Genomic DNA, 24,076 nt, shown 5'->3' on the forward strand with positions numbered 1-24,076 from the left:
AATCACAAACCTGTTTGAATTCCATATTAAATCCGGGTTTGATTCTAACTTAGGTTTTGAACTTTTGATGATCCAAATACTATTCGTGACTTGAAATACATAATTTAGTTTATAAACTTGGTTAGTTTAAATAATGTGCACTAACAAAATTTTTGTAGCATCTAGGTGATTTTTAAAGAAGAGAAAAACATAAATAAGTTTAAGATAGCTATTTAAAAATTAGAAATCATTTGAACCTCGAAATAAAGCAATAATGTTTAAATTTTAGAAACACTTATCATAAATAAATTTCAAAAGCAATTATCAAAACATAAAACATCAATATTTGACCAAATACAAAAATATACATTAGGAAGAGTATTTAAGTTAATTATTCATGTTATATCAATTAGTTATGGAGTTTTTTGGTGTTTTGGATACATATTCGAGATTGAGTTTTATATGTGTCTTTTTGGGTTTTCTGAAGTTTTTTTTATGTTTTTCTGGATATCTGTTTGGTTTACATGTTCTTGTAAAACCCAAAATATTGTGGAGTAAGATCCATTTTAGGTTTCTATTTCAGATTCAGTAGGGGTTATTGGTTGTTGTATTTTAATAGATTTGAAAATCCGAATTAAATCTAGTGTTATTGGTTCTATGATTTTCAAATCTGTATTAAAATCATGTGTTATTGGTTTATTGATTCATAAATTCTATATCAAATCAAGTGTTATTCAATCGTACGGATTTACTAATATATTTGATTTTATAATGGATTTGAATGGATTTGTTTGGATTTTTTTGTTAAAAATACAAAGACTCAAATCCGAAGGAAAACCTCCGGATTTGCATAGTTTACTTGGATTTATAAATACTATATGATTTCCAAATCAATCAAAATATATAAACCAATAACACCTCATTCTTTTTGAATTCGTTAGGATCGGTTCAAATTTCTGGGTTTTTTTTTTGTCAAAAGGCCCAAACCTTAATTGCTCTTAACTGTGGTCATGGGCACATAGTGGATATCTGAAAGTCGGTATATTCATGATTCACCATATTCCAATCAAATAATTGTTTTTGCGCCCATTTTGATCCGAAAAAAATTAGGATCGAAAATCCGGATAGTCATAATTTTTTATACATTGACGGATTTTTTGATTTAATACTTTATTTGTATTAAATAAATTAAAAGAAAATAAATATAACTGTAAAAATTAAATACATATGCCATCATACATCATAGTAAAGGTATATAAAATGATTAGACTAACAAACTAAGAAATCATAAAGCAAACACAAACAATTTAATATTAGCGAGCCTAATAAAAAACTCATGTTCTAAAATTAGGTTAATCACATAAATTAAATTAGGTCTGGAATATCCAAAAATATATATTTAAAACACACAATTAAAAATGGACAAAAATTGTACATATGAATATAATGACTTATACATAATTACATTATACATCTATATACGTACACAAATCAAGATTGGATATTCTACTTTTTCTAAATAATATTTGTGATTTGTTTTGGGTTTTAAGATATCACATTTTAATGCGATTCAAAATTTTACGGATATTCAAATTTATTAGTGGAATCAAATCTAACGAATAATATTTTAGTATATTAAGAGGTTGATTGAAAAGAGTGGTAAGTACTTAATTTGGAATCTTTATAACCAAATCATGTTTTAGCTTTGAAAGTAAATCTACAGCACATAAATAGAAAGAAAATATATTAGTTCTGGAAAATATTTTTTTTTGCAACTTTTATTCATTGTTTTAAATATATTTGAAAATAATTCTTTAGCAAAAAAACTCACCGTCTTTTTTTCCTATGTAAATTTCATTAGCAAACCAAGATGAACAAGAACAAATACAGACATTAAGCATACAGAAACATAAATATCCCCCAAGTCTAAGTCCACATATGGAAAACAAGAAAAACAAAATGATTAAAATTACAGAACAAAGCACTTAGTTAGAGAAACATCATCTTTTAAACAAAACATAAGATTAGAATGTTGAAGTCCAATGGAGCAGAAGGCTTCGACACCGAAGCATCTCACTCAGCAGATGTCACAAAAGCATACCACCAACGAAGACAAGATGCTCTTTCTTAATCCGGCGAAGCTACAACACTAATCAACACAAACTCGAACATCTCTGAGAGAGAACAAATTAAAGACTCACCCTTAGGAAAATAGAGATATCTCAGAACTCGCAATTTCCAAACCTTCAACCGGCTAACGCAGAGGGACCCTCGCAAACACAGAGAGAAACCCACAAAGATGACTGCGAGAAGGATAAATGGAGAAGGTATCGACGACAAGAGAAGGAAAACAAAATAGCTTTTTGAAGAGCGTATCCATTCCAAAGTACTATTTTTCATAGGCAAGAGAAACGAAAACAACATATACCATCATTCCAAAGAGCAGCCAAAACTAATCTGACAACCATATCTAAAACCAGCAGAAGCAACGACCACCGAAAACTACCGCTGCAACTAGGCACAAACCGACAATAAAAAGAAGATGATCTCTAACCCATCATCAATAAAGGAAAATGGAGACAACCCGAATGAACCAAAAACATAACTAGTCCACTTCGATGATGTCGTTGATGGGCCTCGTTACCCGAAGACGAAACAGTGCATAGCCGTTTAAAAAAAAGTAAATCACAAAGGGAGTTCAGCTCTGGTGCGAACGGAGCCACCATAGTTGATCAAAACTCAACTTGTTTGTTAGATCTGGTATTTTTAGAGGGAAAAGAGAGAGAGTGTAGGTAAAAAAAAAAAACTACAGCACCATTTCTTAAACAGTTGACTATTTGTTGTTATAAAAAGTACATTTGACTTTCCTTTGGCAGTGATTGTATGCCACCAATATTCTGACAAAAGAATTATATCCACGCTAATTAATTGCTAACTTAATTAATCATTGCGCTACGTAACGTGACCATATTAATTAAGCTAAATATCAGGAAGTTGATCAGTGGTCCTATCATGCAACTAAATAAAACCAGCTTGATATACTAAAAAAGGCCTAGTTGGTGTTGAAAACGGTACATAAGAGTAATTTTCAATTTGGTTTGGCCTGGTTATCGTATGATCATAACTTGCCGGTGGGTTTGCGACTGACCCGTGGGTTGATACTGAGTATCACGTGATCTCATTACAACTACCTTTAAATTCACAACTGAAATTTCCAGAATCTCATGTACATCTGTGCTTTCTTCTTCTTCAATCTATTTTTGTTATGTTTCCAAAAAGCCATGAATGAAAAAACATTACTATTTGACCAAAAACGAAAGAAAGAAACATTACTATTTTTTCTTTATTGTTTCTATAAAAGATAAAAGTCCTAATTCCATTTTAGAAGATTTTTTTTGTTTCAAATTAAATCACATTTTTATTTTCTAATGTAAAATTGGTCTATTTTGTATTTTTTTGTTGTTGTGCACCAATTGGTCTATTTTGTAAGTTATACAAATTTGCATTTTATAATTTATTTTGCTATTAGGTTAAACGTTATTTTTTGAAAATATAAAATAGATATTTTAAATTTTATGTAGAATGCTAAAAATCAAATATTAGAAAAGTTAATCTAATCATATACAGTAGATGTTGAGTTGTGGTTCAAACTTAACCAACAAGCCTTTTAAACCAAACTTAACTAGTAAGTGGAGTATAAACCGGTTTTAACATCAATATCACTTTCGGCGTGATTGTGTTGATTTGGTTATCGTGAGTAGTAGTTAACTAATTTAATTAATTCAGGTGATTAATAATTTTCTCAAGAATAAATACTTTGCTCGCTTTCTGAAAAGAAAACAAATACTTTGCTCGGACAAAAAGGCTACGCCTGCACGCACTGTCTCTTCACCATCTCTAAAAATCTCAAAACTTTACAGAGTGAGAGAGAGAGAGAGAGAGATCCTTACACATACTTTACTCGCTTTCCTCAAAACCCTAATCCTCCGATCTGCACAACCTCAGATCAAGAACATTCCCGATTCTTGGTGGGTTTCGGGGGAGGATGGCATTTCAGTAATAATGAAAGTGGTGGTGAGAAGTCATTTGAATCAATGGGGGTAGCTCAGCTCAAGAGCGGGGGGTTATGGAAGTGGAGATCTTTCTCGGGGCAGCCCAAGAGGACCGTAATGTGTAAATGGGTTTGCGGTTTCATGCTTTTCTCCTTGGGTGTCATCTCTCTCTTCACCGGCCACGTTGTCTCCCACCTCGAGTGGGCTCAGCAGCTAAGCAAACGGAGCTTACTGGTATACCCTTTCTTTACTTTCATCACTCACTCTTCTGTTTCTGATTATTGAGATTGGATGTGTTCAGGATATTAGCCGTAAGGAACCTATTGATGTGTGGAAGTCGAAGTACTCCAAGTTCTTCTATGGATGCAGTGAGAGAGGAAAGAGCTTCCCACGTAAGTGTTAGATCATAAAGTGAAAAGTTATGTCTTTTTTCGAATTAATTTTGGATTCTAGTTGGAGAAAGTCTGTGACTTTATTGATCTACTAGCAAATTTGGCTCTGCCCTTTTTGAGTTTGGTTTTAAAAAAGGCACAACTTGCTAATTTGTTTTCTCATCATGCAGCTGCTGTTCAGGAGCATAAGTCTAATGGGTATTTGCTGATTGCAGCCAGTGGAGGTCTCAACCAGCAAAGAACAGGAGTAAGTGACGTTATTTCTCAAAGATTAAATGTGTTAGGATATGCCCAATAGAAGAGTATACATGTTTGTATTGCTCATTGTCTTTTCGAAACTGAATGCTTTCTTTATGATCAGATAACAGATGCAGTGGTTGTTGCACGGATTCTTAATGCTACTTTAGTTGTACCTGAGTTGGATCACCACTCTTATTGGAAAGATGACAGGTAAAAAACTCTAAGCAAGTTTTGCTAAATGGAGATGTTCAGTTACCTTATTAGGCATCATCTGAGTTTGTTTTTTTTTGTTTTCTGTGTAGTGACTTTAATGACATTTTTGACGTTAACTGGTTCATCTCTTCCCTCACAAAAGATGTAACTATAGTAAAGAGAGTTCCTGACAGAGTCATGCGGTCCATGGAGAAACCTCCTTACACCATGCGTGTGCCTCGGAAGTCTACTCCTGAGTATTATCTCGACCAAGTATTGCCAATTCTCTCGAGAAGACATGTAAGACTCCGCTTCACCCTAAGAATCTATTTGTTTATGCAGTCACCAAAAGTTCTATTGTTTTGTGGAGCTTATTCATGTTTCTTGCAGGTTTTACAATTGACAAAGTTTGACTACAGACTAGCAAATGATCTAGACGAAGACATGCAAAAGTTGCGGTGCAGGGTCAACTATAATGCTTTAAGATTCACAAAGCGGATACAATCAGTTGGAATGAAAGTGGTCAAGAGGATGAGAAAGATGGCCAAACGTTTTATAGCTGTCCACTTGAGGTTCTCCCATTTTAGATTTTTCTTCTTAATGGTCTTTCCTTCATGTGATGACTTCATTCATACATTCGTTTATTGCAGGTTTGAGCCTGACATGCTAGCCTTCTCTGGTTGTGACTTTGGGGGCGGTGAAAAAGAGCGAGCTGAGCTGGCAGAGATAAGAAAACGATGGGACACTTTGCCTGTGAGTGCACCAATCTCTTCTGCATAACTTTCTTACAATCCCAAATCCTTTTCTTATGTAAACATCTCACTAAGCAAATCAATGCAGGATCTGGACCCTCTAGAGGAAAGGAAGCGTGGGAAATGCCCACTTACCCCTCATGAAGTGGGCTTAATGCTGCGTGCTCTTGGTTTTGCTAATAACACATACATATATGTTGCTTCTGGAGAGATATATGGCGGTGAAAAGACACTGAGACCACTCAGAGAGCTGTTTCCAAACTTTTACACAAAGGAAATGCTTGCCAATGATGAGCTCAAGCCTATGCTTCCCTTCTCTTCACGCCTTGCTGCCATTGACTACATAGTCAGCGACGAAAGTGATGTCTTTATTACTAATAATAATGGAAATATGGCCAAGATTCTTGCAGGCCGAAGGTAACAGTCCTTCCTACTTGTTCCCCCATTAGAGCTCTTGCGTTAACACATACTCTCTCGTTCCATTAAGATAGATGTTTTAGAAAAAAATTGTTTCACAAAGATAGAATTTTTTTGTGTGTTTTGTAAACTTCAAGAAAAATAATTAGCTAAAAGTTATTGACAATAGTATGTGTTTTTTCAATGTGTGAAAGCACTAAAAAAATCTATTTTGTGTTGGAGGGAGGGAGTATATTATTAATCATCAGACATGAGAATAACCACTTTTGAGTATGTGATCGCAGGAGGTACATGGGGCATAAGAGGACCATAAGGCCAAATGCGAAGAAGCTTAGTGCATTGTTCATGGACCGGGAAAAGATGGAGTGGCAAACATTCGCCAAGAAAGTGAAATCTTGTCAGCGAGGATTCATGGGAGATCCTGATGAGTTCAAACCAGGACGGGGTGAGTTCCACGAGTACCCGCAAGCTTGCATTTGTCAGAGACCTTTCTCTTACGACAAAACCTCAACGGATGATGAAGAAGAAGAAGACATACCAGGAGAGGTCCACAACAACACCAGCTCTGGACATGGTCATTTGTCTTCAGCAGACAGTGAGCGCGACGAAGTCTTTCCAGACTAGTAGATTGGTTCGTTGGATTTTACTGTAACATACTACCATTATAATCTACATGGTTTTAACTACAAGTGTTATTTTGTTTCAGCTGTGTAAGGAGAGTTGATCAACAACACATTTAGAGGAGAGAGGTATATAGGAGCTTCCCATGTAGCTACTTGTTGCTTCAAAGTGTTTATAGATACTTCTATCGAATAGGCATACATAACCCACCTCTCTTTTGTTTCTTTACTGGTTTTGAACCATCTAAACTATCTCTTGTCTTGTATTTTGTCTTATATTATTACTTCAAATCTAGTTTTTTTTTTGTCTTCAACCGTTTGTTTTTTTTGTATTTCCTAGATTTCCTGAAGTGTAAAATCAAGTTTTCCTCTCTGATCCCTAACATTTTCTGTTTGTATTTTTTTCTTTGGAATCAAAGAAACATGTTGGTTTTGTCAATTCAAGTTTGATTATTTTATTTTGGTCCTATCTCAAGAGTCTTTGGAAGCACTGTGACATGGTTTGTTTTCAAGCTTATTTAAACTCAAATGAGACGCATACTAAACGAGAAACTACTTGATAAAATAATAATCTCACAACAAATCACCTCCCAATAGTTATTCCCCAAGCCATTCCTACCATTGAATCAACAGAGTGTACAGAGAATGAGGCATGGTCAAACAAAAAATGAAGTTTGAAATTATAGCTCAGGAGAAAATACAGCACGGATGAGACAAGTGAACAAGGTAGTTGGGACAGAGAAGAAAGCAGAATGGTCACTCTCCTCCAGTGTATACAACTGAGACGGTGGCCACTTCTCCACCATACGGTCTTGGAGTATAGGGTCACATAGGTTATCCTTAGCAGTCTTGATGTAAACTCGAGGAACTCTCTCTGCTTCAGGGTTTGGAGGCAGCTTATCAATACCTCGCAAAGCCCTTACCGGAGACGGTCGCAACAGCTTAGACGCCAAAATTACATCCTACCAACAATGCAACAACAACCATATATATATATATCTGATCACCGCACTGAAACATGATTAGAGAAGTAAGTAAGAGAGTAACCTCAAGAGGACTTTGGCTATAGAAATAATGCCGTCTATATTCTTCTTTCATTTGCGCACTAGTAGGTGGTTTATCATCGCCTTCACCATATGTAAACTCCCATATGTCTTCCTCTTCTCCCACAGACATCTTTAAAATATTCACAATAGTTTAATACATAGATTTAAAATATGTCATTATCAAAACCAGTGTTATAAAATTAGGTTAATATGTAAACTAACTTTTCAAGACGGCCCCTGGACACTGATTACCACTTAACAGGTTTTTAGACATTGATCAAAAGATTCAAAACCAATTAGTGCAAATGTTTTTTAAATGATTAGAAAGTCATGGGCTCGTCCTACATAAACCATGTCTAATAAACTGATAAGTCAAGAAAAGAGTCACTCACTATTGAATGAGGAGGAGATGTGGTTCCGGGTTGAACCATGTCAGCAACGAGGTAAACGGCCATGGAGATTTTGTCTGAGAACTTGCAGAGAGCTGCGGTGACACTTGCTCCGCCGATGCTATGTCCCACGAGTATGATCTTGTGGTGATGAGGGATATCGGAGAGGAGAGAGAAGAGAGGACGGTTATAATGGTCGAACTCGAAGACGGTGTTAGCGTCGGTGAGGTTGATGCCGGCACTGGTGAGGTCGACGGTGGTGGCTTTGAATCCGGCGGACAGAAGAAGAGTGGTGAGTCTATACCAACACCAAGCACCGTGGCAGGCTCCATGAACGAGTACAAAGTGAATTATTGGCTCATCACCCCCGTCTCCTCCCATCGCAGTCACTCACACACTTACTCTAGAGAGTAGATGTTTGAAGTTAAGTTTCGTCCACTTAATTTTAACACCAAAAGTGAACGTGGTTTGGTTCACATTTTGGAGATAACGATTACAACCCCTTACCTGTTTCTCCGACCTGTGGGACCAAACTTATCGTCTCTCTTATAAAAATTGTCCAAAGGTCCAAAACAAACAAAAAAATGAACATTACAAAAGATTATGTTTCGATAGTGAACTTGAAAAAGACTAATAAAAAAAAAAGGGCAATTATCAATAGCACCTTTTGAAGTTTATGTCTCAAAAATATCACTAGAAGGAGAAAGTCACAAAAATAACATTCATTAAAGGGTAAAATTTCCCTAATATCATTGATTTAAAATTAAATAAACAAACAAAAATAAATAAAAATAAATAAAATAAAAATAAAAAAAATGAAAAAAAATAAATTTTTTTATAGTTTCAGATTATGTGTTTTCAGATTCGAAATTTTTATAATTTTTTTTTTGAATTTTTTTTTCGAATTATTTTTTAATTTTTTTTTCAAAATTTTTTTTTATAATTTAAAAATACTTTTTGAAACTGTTTTTAAAATTTTATTTTTTATTTTAATATTTATTTTTTATAAAATTTTAAACCCTAATTCCAAAACCCCACCCCTTACCTCTAAACCCTAAGGAAAAAAAAAAAAAAAAAAAAAAAAAAAAAAAACTCTAAACCCTAAGGTTTGGATTAATTAACCCAAGGGGTATAAGTGTATATTTACCTCTTTAATGAAACCTATTTTTGTGACTTTGAGCCTTGAGTGCTACTTTGGGAACAAAAACTTGGTTTGGTGATATCCTAGTCTTTTTCTCAAAAAAAAATCTAATAATACATGAATACTGAAACAAAAAATTCCTCTATTTCGGATTAATAGATGTTTTATGTTCTCAAATATTTTTTTTTGTCACGAAGTTCTCAAATATATTAAAATAAAAGATTAATTAATAAATTCATCATTTTATTTTTAAAATATATTTTTACTAATTTTAAATTTATAGGGATTCAATAACATAATTTTAATTAATAGAATATATAAATAATATATATTTTTTTTGACAAAAAAAAATCTTGTAAAGACATTCATGAGGCAGTATTATATTATGGGATCCAAAACTATTAGGCTCATTAATTAGGTTTCGGCTCACTAAGAAATTGTAGTAAGGATATATTGGGCCGTAAAGTAAAGGCCCATTAGAAAAAAAGACGATTCTCACCGGAGAGAAGTCGTCATATAGAGAGATCTCTTCGTTTGGTTTCGTCACCGGGCGGCGAAAGGTGAAATCCTCTTCTCCCGACGTTATTATAATGCCGGTAAGTTCCTCGCTCAACGCGTAATCCCATATCTCACATTATCTGAGCCTCGGAGTATATTCCGGTACTTGATCGGAGCGGCGGTTATGATGATCGGCGTCGTGTTACCGGTTGGTTACATGATGTTCCGCAACAAGCGCGTCCCCTCCTCGTCTTCCTACTCTAAACGCTTGTTTAGGGTATTATTATGTAGAGGAAGGTTTGCTTGCTAGTCAAGTAACTCTGAGAGTTTTATCATCCTCAACGATTGTTACTAACAGTCTTGGCTTTTACTTTTCAGGAACAAAGTTTTGATTTTTGACTAGGATGATGATGACATATTGATATCTACGATTGTGTAAAAGTCATAAACCTAAGAAAATGTTGATTTTCTTCTTGGTTAGGTTATATTCGAGATCTGTTATGTAACACAACCTCTTGTCTTTGGTGGAAAGATAATATTTGATATTGAGATTCGTTCATTTTAATGTACCTTCTTGTTTTGTAATTTGATTCTTCTGTTTTTCTGCGGTGTTAAAACTAGAATTATATTCAAAGCTTCAAAATAGTAGATCAATAGGGGTAGGAATATAGGTCAAACTACAAAATCTGTTAACTAGAACATGTCAAAGATTTGGAGTAAGAATTGCACCTTGTTTGGTAGGATGACAATGCTAAGAGACTAATGTTTGTGATTGTAGGAACAACGAGTTTTCGATGCTCTTGTCAACTCAGTGAGCAGACAAAATGTCAAAACTCAAAAGACACCAAGTGTTTTGTATCAAGAGTAACTCTGGACAATGTGACACAGATTCATATTTTTCATAAATAGCAAAACCTTGTTTGATAAACATTAATTTGTTGTTTTTGTTACAACTAGAAGAAAAATACAGTATATTGATCTAAAACTGAGTTTTTCTACTAATTTACATACTTGTTAAAAATTATGGAGTTAGTCATCGCTGATATATTTCGATTGCCCATATATATATATATTCATAATATAAGATCAAGTTGCGAATTGGGTTGATAAACAAGAACTTTCACGATTGAACCTAAAACTGAACTAACGATGTAACGGTATTAACGCAAGCAAATATAAAGGTATTCGTTTAAAACCATAATCCGAAGGCAATTGTATAGTCTCCAAAATTTGCAAAAAAACACAAAGTCATCATCAAGCAAGAGATAAAACAGTAACACAACATGTAACCTAAACGAAGATAGAAGTAACAACGATCGCAAAAGAGCAATCAACGGTAACGGCGAAGGGAGAGAGAGTTGTTCTTCTTCCAGGTTGCTCTGCGAGACGGGCGGTTCTTGTGGTTGTTGTGACCTTTTCCGCGCAGTCCTCTGTTCTTCTTTCCCTCAGACGTAAGTCCTCTGAGCTCACGGTGTTTGTGCACCGGGTTGCAGATCCAGTTGATTCTCGGGTCGTTACGCACTGCGTTGTGCGCCGGGTCAACCAAGATGATCTCGTAGTACTTGTAGGTTGAATCCTCGTTGAGCCAGTAGGAGTTGACGACTCTGAGGCCGCCCAGTTTCCTTCCAGCACGCTCCTCAGCAACGGAACGCTTGCTCCTCTGGAACTTGAGTTGGGTGACTCCCTGGTTTGTGGGCTTACCATACACAATTCCCTTTGGCACTGGCCTCTTGCGTCCACCACGTCTCACTCGGACACGGTACACCACAAACCCCTGTCATTCATTAAAATCCCAACACGATTAGTAACAGAGTTTAAGGTACCAATCAGAACAAGAGCTAGATTTTCAGACAAGTGTAAATCCAGCGAGTGAGTAAGAATAAATGTTTGTTTAAAAAACACAATAAACATCAATATCTCTCCACTAACAAGGCAACTTCACAGGAATATCAAAAACATGTTGTAATTATCTACACTCCTTTTACCAATAAAAGTCATGTTTTATAGAAAAACAAAACATATTTTGGAAGCAGAACTAAAAATCACCTGTTTGGCTTTGTAACCCAAACGACGAGCCTTGTCGGGACGAGTAGGCCTGACGAGACGGACGATCGAAGGCTGCTGTCTGTACTCCCAGCACCTAACCCTCTGCACGAACCTCATGACGTCGGACTGCTTCTTCCTCCATAGCTCAGACACATACTTGTAAGCACCTAGTGTTCACCAAAATCCATCTAATTATTAAACTAGCTCGTAATTACAGATCCATAACACAACACATCATTTGAAACGCTAAATCGATCTAAAGGAAAAATGAGAAGAAGGATTTACCCATTTTCGAAGTTTGCGCAGAGCCGCACAACAAAGAGTTTTTCCCTGGCTTTAAAGAAAAGGACTAGGGTTTTAAAGAAACTGGGCTTACTGATTAATGATATAAAAGCCCATTATGTATGGGCTTGAAAGTTTGGATTAAACCATATAAAAGCAAGAAGTATACTAGCATGGTTGATTTGATGGTTCGGTTCCCTCGTGATAGATATTTATTTACGTTTACATGTTAGCTAAATGACACTGATTAGAATAATCTGTGTCTTGGTGTTCCATCTTTTTTTTCTTGGAATATTTATTCGGCGTTCTTTCTCTTGTTTCCTTGGATCCATTTTCCAATGCACTTTTGATTTTGGGAGATCTTGGTGTTGCAAAATGCAAACTATAGTTTTTTGCCAGCATTTTTTTCAAGACTCTATTCTGCTGAGTTTCGGTTCCCAGTGTTTTTATATTGTTTTGGGATTATTATGGCAACAACTACGGAGAGAATAGCTATTATGAACAACTAGATCCTTGTCCGCGCTATGCGCGGATTCTATATTATAAAAAATTTAGCTTTTAAATTATTTTGAATATTTAAAATTATTTTGAATTAATTTAGAGAAAAAAAGCTTGGAATGTTTAAAACAATAATGCAGGTGATTATAGATGAAATATTTCATTATAACTTTTAAAGGGAAATTTTCATATTTACCACCTGGTACATTATGCATGTTTACCTTCAATAAAAAAATATTTTTAAAAAAGAAATTTTCCACGTTTACTACATTATTGGTATCACTATTCATGTTTACTTTCACTAAATAGACATTTTCAAAAATACCATCTTCATTAAGAATCAAAAGACCTTGCTTTGTATATATAATAAATAATTATTTAACTAAATAAAAAATTATGTTTTTGAATTATACTTTTTCAAATTTGAACTTTATAATAAATTTTTTTTGAATTTGTTTTTTAATTATCTTTTGGAAACTACTTTTTAATTTTCTAAATAATTATTCGTTTATATATTTATTCGAATCCTAAATTCCATATTCCGAAAACCTAGTATTAGGAATGTGGTATTTTTGGTATTTCCCTTTTTAAAACATTGTTATATTGATAGATTTTGTATTTCAAAATTTTATTTATTTGTTTAATAATTTGATGTTTTTATTGTTTTATTTTCAATATTTTCTCCATGTATCTTCTTTTCTCTTTCACTTTTATCAGGTTAATTATATTGACAACTATTATTTTATTTTGATATATTCAATTTCCGTATGTTTGACATAATCTTTGATTCATTTAAAAATATTTCATGTTATTTCTTCAAAAATTTAGCATAGATATCAACTAATTTTAGATGGTATTTTCCTTTTCTAATTTATTTTTACATTGATTTTTTCTTTTTGATAAATATGATTATTTTTAAGTTGTGCATTCCTTAAGACATGTTTAAAAAAAAACTATTAGCTAAACATTTTCATGTTTCTTTTTCAAAGAGCTTCCATATCAAGTTAAATTTCTTATTGATGTTTTTTATTTGTTATTTTTTCTAATTTAGTTTGGGAATATGATTATCATGTAATCTACAGTAAAATAAAACTTGTTAACATTGTTTTGTTGTTTTGTTGGACTCTTTTGAAGTTAGTTTCGATAAGTTAGTATATATATATATATCTATTATTTTTTTAGATATTTTTTTTAGCAAAATTTTTTTTTTAAATATTTTTCTTTTGATTTCTTTGGTAGCTTATTTTGAGAAATTGTTTAAAATATCATTAATTAGATACTACATTTAAAGATGATTTTGTCAATGAATCATATAGTGAGAATGGGACTTGAACATGTCTTTGCTTGAGTGGTTGCATAGAAGTTGGTGAGACTGTATAAGAAGTTTGGTTTCAGGCACGTGAGTAACAGTTGCCTTTCAAGGCGTGGACAATGTTTGGGATGGAAACTACATTAGTTGTTAATGTGTTTATTATTTAGAGAAGGGATGAAAGGGAGAAGTTGCATACATGTTTGTTGTTGCTAATATTATTAGAGCAAGATGAGTAAACCACTTTTGTTTGATTCTGCACTTTCCATAAACAGATGACTCCCAAATCCAGTTTTTCATTGCATTAGTCTGATTTGACACCACTGAAAAAAATTGTTTGCCTCTTGATCTCACCTAAAAAGAATCCATAAAACCTTACTTGAGTGGTCATCTCCTTTGGCATCTTCGTACCAGTGTGGATACTGTAAGCATATAATAAAATATCAAAACAACTATAACAGATACATATCATTAGCAACATGAGACAAACTACTTTAAACACTTTAAAATTAACCTGCGATTTATAATTCACAATGCATGTTATCGTAAGAGCCAGCTAATTGTTCTTAAAGGTAAAATAAAATGCAACTTTATTTCAGAATAAAATATGTTGTTATAGTGTTTTTGATTATCAAAAGTTATGTCATAAGAGATCTTACTATATGGGGCTTGTGGTCGAAGAAAATCATGCAAGTAACTACCACCCATTTGCTTGACATTCGTGCTTCTTGTCTGTAGGGCATCGTCAATCTCGTAATAATCAACGAAAGCTGTCGTGTGTTTCCAGAGAAACCTAAATCCTCGATTTCTAAATTTACTAAACTATACCTTCAGGTCATCATTTGAGACACTCAGGCTTGTTCTGCCCACTCAGAAACTCTTGCAAGGTTTTGCCTGCAAAAACAAAAGGTCCATCAGAAAGTGTCACGATAATATCATTACCAAGAATAGAGTCATGATAACATATGAAGCATCTCAAGGAATTTAAACACATACCAAAAATAATTTCAAGAACATTTTCACTAATTCATATCAATTGCAATTAAGGGGAACAAATTTATTGGTTTGAGAATATGAGGCTGTACCTTATCGTCAAGGAAGAGCAGCTCAATGCCAATGAGCGTCCCAAATTTCACTGGAAACTGCCGATGGAACCATGAAGGTTGATTTTGAAGCCATAAAATCTGGAATCTTTTTTGCTGGCCTATGGAGTAGTGCAAGATCGATAACCCGAGGAATATATATATATATATTGCTGGGGAAATCGAAGGGGCATCTGACATTGGAATGTTTAATTATTAAATAAGGTTTTCAGGAATCTAAGTGGTCATTACGGAGCTGCTGAACGGTTGTCTTTAAGGTTTTTGGATTGTCTTTAGGAGCTATACTGGAAACGTTAGAGAAATGAATAGATACAGATTTAATGGGGTTAGATGATGACATGTAAATCTTGATGATGTGGCACTTTTATTGGATATAAATATTTTGGTTGATGTGGCATAGTCTATGAGTCTCAAATTTAGTACCTTTTATATAGTAGGATTATTAGTACTAGATCGTTTTTCCGCGCTACGCGCGGATAATATACTTTTAATTTTTTTTTCATATTTTTTTCACATGTAAATTATTATCTTAATTTTAGTTTAAGTTTTTTTATTTAATCAATTGCAACTTACTATTTTTACTTTTATGGTAAATATTTTGTATAAATGAGGAAATTTAGTTTTAAAATTTTATTTATCGTTTTAAAATTTTATTTATATTAATCTCAAATAAGTTTCAATGATATGAAATGAAAAAGAGTAACCTGACGGTCATTAGGCGCTAGTTGGATCCTCTCGAGGCTCAGAACAAACAAATTTGTTCAATAATGCACCTGCATTTATTATTATTGTTTTACGTAAATTTTATAAAATTGATGATTGATAACTGTTTTAGAACTGAAACTGTTTAAAATTTATCTATGCATTATTAAATAGTAAAAATATTAAATTATAAAATAATATTAATATTAATTAGAAGTGACGTAAAAATACTATTATTAGTGACCAATAATTTAATTATAAAAAAATTATTGATCCGTACTTTGATATTTCTTAGAAATATTATTTATTCACCAACCAATAAAAGTCTGCAAGCTCATATTCAGTAGTTGAAAAAAAAGAAACAAAATAATAGAATTTGCCAAATTATATCATATATTTTTTTAAGTAAAAATAAATAAAAAATAGTACAAACCTTTTCTAACATTGTTAACGCCGTCATCAAAACAATAAACCTTAAATCCTAAACATTAAACCCTAAAAACTAAACCTTAAATTTTTAGGTAAATCCTAAACTTTTGGGTAAACTCTAAATCCTTGGGTAAATCCTAAATCCTTGGGTAAACTCTAAACCCTTAGGTAAATCCTAAACTATAGGGTAAATCCTAAACCCTAGGGTTTAGGGCTAAGTTTTAGAGTTTTGCTGACGGCGTTTAGAATTTAGTGTTTAGGATTTATTGTTTAGTTTTTACGATTTAGTATTTATGATTTACCCAAAGGTTTAGGGTTTAATGGTTAGATTTTAGGGTTTAGTGTAATTTTACTGACAGCGTTAATAATGTTTTAAAAAAACTCATTTTTTGCAGCTTGTACTATTTTTTTAAAAAAAAATTTTACTTTTTATTTTATTTTAAAAACAAAATATGACTTAGCAAATTTTTGTTATTTTGCTTTTTCTAAAAAAAAAAATATGATATGACAGGCTCTAGGGTAAACAAAAAAAAAACTCTTCTTAGAGTGTATAAATGTTGTTTTTGTAAATTTGTTCTAATAGAATTTTGATAACATTATAGTAAATAAGTCTTATGTGGCTTTGGACTTCTGTAAATTGAAATACAATTATATATGGATAAACTTTTTTCTAATTAATTACAACGCATAATAGTGTATGAACCAAAATTTCTTTTGAAAATATAAATTTAAATATATGGAAGGAAAAAACATTAGAAGCTGCAATCAGACAAGAACATCCTTTTTTAGAATTTTTGGAGAAACAAATGTATGTTATGATTTCTGAGAGAATTTTAATTTTAGCTTTTACCCCAAATTTGATATCATTATTTAAATTTATCTTTAAGATATAACTATTTTCATAAATGCTTTAAATTTCTGAAAAAAATAAAACTGACATTATAAATCATTTAAAAATGTATAAAATCATTTATAAAATATTTTTAAAGGTTCATAAATTCAAACCCAATCCATAAATAATGTAACCTTTATATTTATAGACTTACTTTTAATTTTTAAAATATTAACTGAGATACTAAGGCAGCATAAAACAAAAACTGATAATATATTTTTGTCAGCCGTGACCATGACTGGAGCAACATCAGGACCACGACTATTTCTCTCTGTATCTTCAATAGTGCTCTGGAATCGTTTATCCTCAAAGATGACGTTATTGTCATCAGAAACATAGCTTGTGTGTGAACGCGATGAAGCCAAGCTTGACTGTTTCTTGAGCTGAACAGCTATCGTTGACATCATCTTTAATTGGCTGCTGCTTTGCTCTGCCTATTTTAGCAAAGGAATCATTCTGCCTCATCTCCAATGAGTTATCTCGAGAATGACCTTTCTTCCATGAAGCATGTTATGATTGTTCATCAACATTTTTCTTAGAAAGCTCTGCCCTGGTAGTAGATTGATCTTCTTCTTCCCTGCAACTGCTTCTTGGCATTTCTTCTTTAACAAAACCTCCGCTTTGCACATTTGATCTACTATGTCTATGTGAAGGTTCATTTCTTATATTATCATAAGAGGATGAGTTCGGCGACTCTGTGAAACTCTGCATCGTCATCCTCATCCTTTCTTTGCTTGAAAGCTCAGCAGCTGCACGTGCAGCAAAACTTAACTCGCTCTTTCAGCAGACTTCTATATATTATAATTTTGTAATCATTAATTTGTATTTGTTTATAAAAAAATTTAAACCATGGATCATAAAATTTGAATGTTAGATTTTTTACAGTTTTAATAATTTATATTCGTTTTTAAAAATTTAAAATATAACATATACAGAAAATTTATTTTTTATTATATGGTTAATGTGGTTGTTTAATTTATTTTAATAGTTCAAAATTAAACAAATAAGATAGACGATAAAGTATTTTTTATCAAATCTTTATTATTCAAAATCATTAATTGTCATATATACTTTAGCCACATTAGGCAATTTCATAAGTTCTAGTTAAGGAAATAATAAAGAACATTAATAATGAATTTATGGTTAGTTTAATAAAAAACTTATTAATAATTAGATGAACCAATATATTTATCTTGTGATTTTAAGAATCATCATAATGATGACATGTGGCTACAAAAAGAAGTTATAAAGTTTCTCAATTAATATATAAGGGATGTTATTTTTACAAAAGAAAGCTGTAATTTTTGCACAGTGTAATTTTGTTGCAGTTGATTAAGTTTTTTTTATTGTGTTCTAATTCGTAGGGAATATTTACCACATGTTAAAAATTCAAATATTTTTAAAAGGGGGAAATGCTAATTTCAGTAAAATTGAAATGCAATTTCTTTTGTATGATAATTTTTTTTTTGAGCCCGTATAATTTAATTTAAATGTTAATGATGCAAGTGATAATTTTGAGTAAACCATACATCTTTTTAAAATGAAACTAAATTCATTTAAATTAATTTTTTGGAAATGAATTTTTCCTAATACAACCTAAATGTGCGTGAATTTTAAAATATCAATTAGGTAATCTAAAGTTTTAACCCATGTAAATTATTTAATATTTATCCTAAACTTCTTATCCTAGTTGTTCTCAAAAAAAAAACTTCTTATCCTAGTTCCGTCGACTCCTTTGTTCCATGCTGCGTTGTCTACAGATATAGAAAATACATTTCTATGTATATGTTTGGTGAAAAGTTAAAAACACTGAAAGTTAGAAATGATAAGGTTTATGTTAAGAGACAGACAAAACATATGATAAAGAAAAATGTCTCCAGTCACGTCAAACACCACCATCTGATCATGAATTACCATGAATTCATAAAAAGAAGATAGGCTTTAGGAAGATAACTCCAGAAATATTACGTACTGAGACTGAGATTGGTTTTCTGATCATTGCAGTTTCAGTTCACATGCGACTCTGCTTGGCTCGTGAATGTAGTAAACAATATAATGTATCACTAATTTTTTTTTATTTAAAACTCCTATTGGATTTATCCTGTGAAAAAATGTATAAATGAATTGTTTGTTTGATAAAGAACTTCTAAACCGAAATTTGGAAAACTCGGTTAAACCAAACAGAATGAAGAATCACGTGAAACATATCATACTTCTCAGGCTTCACATGCCACAAAAAAATGCTTCTGTACTCTCTTCACTCTCATCTGCAATTGCTTATACCTACGTTCCAATATAGACATCAAAATCTTCTTCAAGTTGGGTATATCTTTCTCCAACACAAAAACCGCAAACGACTCCCACTTCAAAACCTCGAAGAAAGGTGGCACAAAGTTATCAGATATGATTACTGGAACACAACCATAGAAAATAGTATTTGCTCGTCTTCATGAACTGAAGATAGTTCTTGTTTCCTTTAGACCTCAGAAGCTTCCCGAAAATTTTCAGGTCAGGATCTTTGTTGTTCACCCCAGTAAGAGAGTAGTATTGGCCTAACGTACCCGTGATCGGGTTGACCAGCAAATTAAAGAAAGCTACTGTTGGCCTTTTGGACGCAGACTTGCCACCGATGTTACTTAGTGGTTTCTTGGGATATCTAACGTATGTCTCCGGTAGAGATGTGTCCTTTCCAAAGACAAAGCCTTCTTTAACATCCGAGTTACACAACGCCCTTATAGTCTTGGAAAAATGCTTGCGTGTCTCCGATGGAACCTGAAAATGTAACAAAACGACATACATTTATTAGTAAATGATCTAAATGATCCAACCGTTATAACCTCATATAGACGAAATGTCACAAAACACCATATAATATTCTAAAAAAATGATCTCAAATCTCACAATATTTACAATGCCACCAAAATGTTACAAACGACATGCATTCGTCAGAAAAATGATCTCAATGATCCAACCTTCATAACTTCACATAGATCTCAGAAAAATGATCTCAATGATCCAACCTTCATAAAAATGATCCCAAAGCTTAATTACAACTCCATAGCATAATGTCACAAGACATACATGTATCAGACAATGATCTCAGTGATCCAACCTTTATAACCTCGCATAGATAAAATGTCACAAAAGACCATATACTAATTTGTTCTCAAAAACTCACATATTTACAACTTACATAGAGTAATTTAACAAAAAGACATTACGGTTTCAGAAAATGGTCTCAAAGATTGCATCTACATAACTCAATAGATATATCAGAAATGTCTAAAAACATTCTCATGTCAAGGAGGAGACGTTACCCAGTCATGGCAGGCGGCAAGGAAATGATCAGCTCCAGAAGTTCGATTCCAAAAAGGATATTTTGTGGAAATGAAGTCAATATAGTCTTTTAGATACTTAATGAGATTGCGGTGTCTGTGTGAGTTCTTTACATATAGTGTCTCCTCGAGCATCTGGGAACTGAATGGTAAGTAGAAAAGATGAGCTTTTGTAGAGAGAGAAAGAATCATCATGAAGAATGATGCATCTCTCCTACGAACATCAGAGAAAGGAAAACAACAACACAAGCAACCAAAACTCACCAAGCGGCTCACACCAGAATCGTGACTTCTGCAACCCAACAGCAGCTGAAACAAAATCTTTGCCAATTAGTATCTATAAAATCACATCAACAGGGATCTCTCAAAAGGTTGGAAAAGCTAGAAGAAGCAGACTTTTGAGTCAATAATATCCTTGAGACGGTTGAGCTCTTCAAGCGCAATGTCCCAGTTCTGCATCAATATCTCAGATGCTAGCTTCCCCCACAAGGCACTCATACTTCTCTCAAGGTTAGAGCAAAGAGTCCTGTACTGGAAAGATAATCAGCGGCACCTGAATAATTCCCACATTCAAACTGAAACTTGGCGTACTGATTCAACGCCTCAATCTGGTCTGGACCAATCTGATAAAAAAATATTATACATCAAAACTGAGTTCCTCATACTAAACACAAACGAAACAACACAAAATCACAACCTGGTAACGTTCTTTCAGCATCTGGAGATTGTATTTCTTATCACCTCTTAGCTCCTGGACAGCATTAGGGTTCAAAAGGAACGTCACGAGCAATGCAGCCGCTTCCTCCATATCTATCACCAGAAACATTCATGATAAACCAATCAACCAACAAAGACGAAAGAGGCAAACTTTCACAGAGATTATTATACCTTGGGGAGCGTCTTCTGTGTGGTCGAGACTCTTGTGGATGTCCATGGCGTAATCAACCATGTTGGTCTTGTTCAGAAGCTCGATCTTGAACTTGAGGATCTGCTCATCAGGGTAAAGTTGATGCTCTTGAAGGAACTCGAGTATAGGGAAGACCAGGTGTCTGTACCTGGCCATTTTGGCTTGATTGACCTCTTTCTTTGAATTTGCATCCCCACCTTTTGCTGATCCCTTTGTGTCACCCTATTGATAATTAAAGAGAAAATGAGCGGCTCAACTGCCATAATTGACGTAGTCGTTTTTGGAGGGTGAATGACAATTTCGAAGTTACTTCTTTTCTCTCACCCTTCGTCCTTCCTTTTATATAAACCTTCCTCTCCTCGTCCTCTTTTCTCATCTCCTCAAGCCATTTCAAAATCAAATCTAGTTTGAGAGAGATAACACAGACGAAACCAAGCTTCTTCCATCTCGTTGCCGCAGATCAAACTTTCCTATTCCTCGGATAAACCTCTCCTTCTGCGGCGGCGAAACAGAGGAACAAACCTCACAAACCAACAAAGGCAATTCAATAAAAATTGATACTTCTCTGAAAACTATCAAAGATCTGCATCACCCAAAAGATTTTCTCAGTAAAAAGCCTTAACTACAGAGAATTAGAACACAAAACAGGATCAAAAGACCTTAACTTTTCAATCAACCCACCAAACCGCAAAGGAGACTCGTCAAGGGAAAAACACATTTAGTTTCTTCACCATTCCTCATCTCAACACCCACCGACTCGAAGGTATCGTCGGAGGAGGTTCGGAATCAGGTTCGGGATGGCCTTGTGGATTCATCATTGGAAGAGAGACATAGAGAGAGAGACAGAGAGGAAGAGATAGAGACAAAGAGATGTTTGAGCAAAAAAAAAAAGAGACGAAGAGATGAAGAGAATAGACGGCTCTTCCACACCCTAATTAGGTAGGACCGTAGGAGGCGTTGAAGAATGAAAACTTGAAGAAAAAAAAACAGTTGGAATCGAGGAAGATGAATCACAATCGAAGTTGGTTTCCATGTTTTGGGCTAAAATAGCATACGTGGTAAAAAGAATAATTCTTATTGGCTGATTTAAATTGAGGACGTGGACACTCTCCCTGTTGATTATATATCCCTTTTAATATAGTATAGATTAAAAAAAAGAAGAAAATCAGCATTACTAATTTGAAACAACGTCGAGTGTTGAATTATAGGAGTACAATCTCAATCGAAATTTTTGATAGAAATAATTGGATACAAAAATGTTGGTATACAATATTTTTTTTTGGCATATATTACAAGTATATTTTAAAGAAAATCAGTAAAAAAATTGTAACTATCCAATTTTAAACGAGAGGAATTTGCTAAAAACAACCTAAATATTCATTTTAAATCAAAAAGTAGCACACATATTCAATAAAATGCAAAATCAACCTAAAAGATGGTAAAATATTATTTAATTCTTATGACCAAATAAAAAATAAAAAATTATTTTATGATTCTGTAATTCATAAGTCTACACGTAACCAAAAAAATCTAAATATCTGTAGACCTTCAGAGAAATCTACTTGGTAGACTTATTTTATAGTCTACATCATAATTTGATCTAATAAATCAAGGGGAATTGCATCATACATCCATCAAACAAATTATAATTCATCCACTACTTAAAAATCATGGTTTTTCAAAATACACTGTACACATTATAGATTATTGACATATTACCCTTTTCAACCTACCGGTGAAACATACTAACAAAAATAATTAAAAAATATATAAAAAAATTTTAGCCACATCTTCTAATCCATCACCACCACCGCCACGTCTCTACTCCACCATCTCTTTCCAGTGTTTCTCTTTCTTCTTCAGATTATCAACAAAATCATACATTTTCTTCTGTCACATAATTCTTCTCTTTCAATACTTCACCAAAAGAACAATCAATTGTTCTAAAGAAAAGACAACGATGAAGTTATAGACGGTGAGCACACACAATAACTCTTTTATTTCTTTTTTTTTAAAATCAATTGATTTTCACAATCATGCTTTTGTTTTTATTTATGTTTTTGTTTTAAAGATCCACTGGTGAAGAACAGACAACGATGAAAACGTAGACGGTGAGCACACACAACAACTCTTTCATTTTTTTCTCAAATCAATTGATTCTCACAATCATGATTTTGTTTACATACTATGTTTTCGTTTCTGTTTTTGTTTTACAGATCCAGTGGTGAAGAACAACGACGGCGATTCGGTAAAAGCATCATCGTGTCGGGAAAAAGAGAGGAGATGAAGACGATCTCTATATGGTGGTGAAGAATAATGATGGTGAACAAAATGAATGTGTATCAGCCTGCCTAAAAAGAATAGAATTGAAGAAGATGAACTCGCCGTCTATACTATATTTGGTGAAATGAATAGTATAGTATATATTCTTAAGTATAGCTACCTATGTACGGTTACCATACTATTTGAGACATATTTCTATACTACTCCTTAAAAATGTAATAATATGTCATGTTTTTAAATTTGATAGGTCTCTTCTTTGTCATTTTGTGTGATTGATTGTAATATGAAATTCATTTTTCGAGTGTTGGACAAATTTGATTATTTGAAATATTCGTTTACTATACTACTTAGACTATATGGAGTATAAGATATGCAACATGCTAACCAAGTAAATGTGCTTTCAAGTGTTTAATATTGGAAAACAATTTATAGATTGTATTTGGATTTATAGGTTCCTGCCTAGGGTTTAGATTTACTAAGTAAATGTTTGGATATAGTAAACCTTATTATATACATTCTATTTGGGTTTATACTTCCTTGATTAGCGTTTAGATTAATCTATTTATTTAGGT

The 24,076-nt window shown here is 33.1% G+C and overlaps 5 protein-coding genes across 9 annotated transcripts; 2 read left to right on the forward strand and 3 right to left on the reverse strand.

The window, feature by feature from the left end:
• The first annotated feature begins 3,811 nt into the window (after positions 1 to 3,811).
• LOC125577316 (O-fucosyltransferase 29-like) lies at positions 3,812 to 6,958 on the forward strand. The gene is made up of 10 exons (XM_048738668.1): positions 3,812 to 4,265; positions 4,333 to 4,423; positions 4,594 to 4,670; positions 4,785 to 4,873; positions 4,966 to 5,155; positions 5,246 to 5,427; positions 5,506 to 5,608; positions 5,696 to 6,024; positions 6,309 to 6,655; positions 6,731 to 6,958. Exons 1-9 carry the CDS (start codon positions 4,074 to 4,076, stop codon positions 6,646 to 6,648), a joined length of 1,593 nt encoding a protein of 530 aa, XP_048594625.1. The 5' UTR covers positions 3,812 to 4,073; the 3' UTR covers positions 6,649 to 6,655; positions 6,731 to 6,958.
• Positions 6,959 to 7,185: 227 nt separating this feature from the next.
• On the reverse strand, positions 7,186 to 8,658 carry LOC106440549 (pheophorbidase). 2 transcript variants are annotated; one of them, XM_048738669.1, is made up of 4 exons: positions 8,083 to 8,591; positions 7,766 to 7,820; positions 7,692 to 7,711; positions 7,186 to 7,606 (listed from the first exon to the last, which is right to left on the reverse strand). In XM_048738669.1, exons 1-4 carry the CDS (start codon positions 8,458 to 8,460, stop codon positions 7,325 to 7,327), a joined length of 735 nt encoding a protein of 244 aa, XP_048594626.1. In that variant the 5' UTR covers positions 8,461 to 8,591; the 3' UTR covers positions 7,186 to 7,324. The 2 variants fall into 2 exon arrangements, with proteins under 2 accessions (XP_048594626.1, XP_013737703.1); XM_013882249.3 differs by having other exon boundaries at positions 7,692 to 7,820; positions 8,083 to 8,658.
• Positions 8,659 to 9,379: 721 nt separating this feature from the next.
• Positions 9,380 to 11,021, forward strand: LOC125576919. The gene is made up of 2 exons (XM_048737457.1): positions 9,380 to 9,388; positions 9,741 to 11,021. The coding sequence occupies exons 1-2, from the start codon at positions 9,380 to 9,382 to the stop codon at positions 10,026 to 10,028; spliced, it is 297 nt and encodes a 98-aa protein (XP_048593414.1). The 3' UTR covers positions 10,029 to 11,021.
• Positions 10,893 to 12,191, reverse strand: LOC106440547 (60S ribosomal protein L15-1). The gene is made up of 3 exons (XM_013882247.3): positions 12,050 to 12,191; positions 11,765 to 11,931; positions 10,893 to 11,492 (listed from the first exon to the last, which is right to left on the reverse strand). The coding sequence occupies exons 1-3, from the start codon at positions 12,051 to 12,053 to the stop codon at positions 11,049 to 11,051; spliced, it is 615 nt and encodes a 204-aa protein (XP_013737701.1). The 5' UTR covers positions 12,054 to 12,191; the 3' UTR covers positions 10,893 to 11,048.
• A 6,904-nt stretch (positions 12,192 to 19,095) lies between these two features.
• LOC106440546 (probable glycosyltransferase At5g03795) lies at positions 19,096 to 23,408 on the reverse strand. Of its 4 annotated transcripts, none has more exons than XR_002662643.2 (7): positions 21,887 to 23,408; positions 21,203 to 21,804; positions 21,012 to 21,124; positions 20,711 to 20,937; positions 20,579 to 20,623; positions 20,297 to 20,456; positions 19,096 to 19,751 (listed from the first exon to the last, which is right to left on the reverse strand). XR_002662643.2 is itself a non-coding variant. In XM_013882246.2 (2 exons), the coding sequence occupies exons 1-2, from the start codon at positions 20,507 to 20,509 to the stop codon at positions 19,377 to 19,379; spliced, it is 588 nt and encodes a 195-aa protein (XP_013737700.1). In that variant the 5' UTR covers positions 20,510 to 20,572; the 3' UTR covers positions 19,096 to 19,376. The 4 variants fall into 4 exon arrangements, 1 of the variants encoding a protein (XP_013737700.1); XR_007315713.1 differs by having other exon boundaries at positions 21,203 to 21,443; positions 21,546 to 23,390; XR_007315712.1 differs by having other exon boundaries at positions 21,203 to 22,573.
• Positions 23,409 to 24,076: the final 668 nt, after the last annotated feature.

Source organism: Brassica napus, chromosome A8, assembly GCF_020379485.1.
Source record: "Brassica napus cultivar Da-Ae chromosome A8, Da-Ae, whole genome shotgun sequence".
Lineage (NCBI taxonomy): Eukaryota > Viridiplantae > Streptophyta > Magnoliopsida > Brassicales > Brassicaceae > Brassica > Brassica napus.

Coding starts and splice junctions, on each gene's coding strand:
- LOC125577316 (XM_048738668.1), top strand. CDS start 4,074: ATGGGGGTAGCTCAGCTCAAGAGCGGGGGGTTATGGAAGTGGAGATCT. Junction 4,266..4,332: donor TAAGCAAACGGAGCTTACTG/GTATACCCTTTC, acceptor GGATGTGTTCAG/GATATTAGCCGTAAGGAACC. Junction 6,025..6,308: donor AAGATTCTTGCAGGCCGAAG/GTAACAGTCCTT, acceptor ATGTGATCGCAG/GAGGTACATGGGGCATAAGA.
- LOC106440549 (XM_013882249.3), bottom strand. CDS start 8,460: ATGGGAGGAGACGGGGGTGATGAGCCAATAATTCACTTTGTACTCGTT. Junction 7,821..8,082: donor CATCTCCTCCTCATTCAATA/GTGAGTGACTCT, acceptor AATATTTTAAAG/ATGTCTGTGGGAGAAGAGGA. Junction 7,607..7,691: donor ATAGCCAAAGTCCTCTTGAG/GTTACTCTCTTA, acceptor CATTGTTGGTAG/GATGTAATTTTGGCGTCTAA.
- LOC106440547 (XM_013882247.3), bottom strand. Junction 11,493..11,764: donor TGGGTTACAAAGCCAAACAG/GTGATTTTTAGT, acceptor AATGAATGACAG/GGGTTTGTGGTGTACCGTGT.
- LOC106440546 (XM_013882246.2), bottom strand. CDS start 20,509: ATGATGATTCTTTCTCTCTCTACAAAAGCTCATCTTTTCTACTTACCA. Junction 19,752..20,296: donor TTGCCGCCTGCCATGACTGG/GTAACGTCTCCT, acceptor TTACATTTTCAG/GTTCCATCGGAGACACGCAA.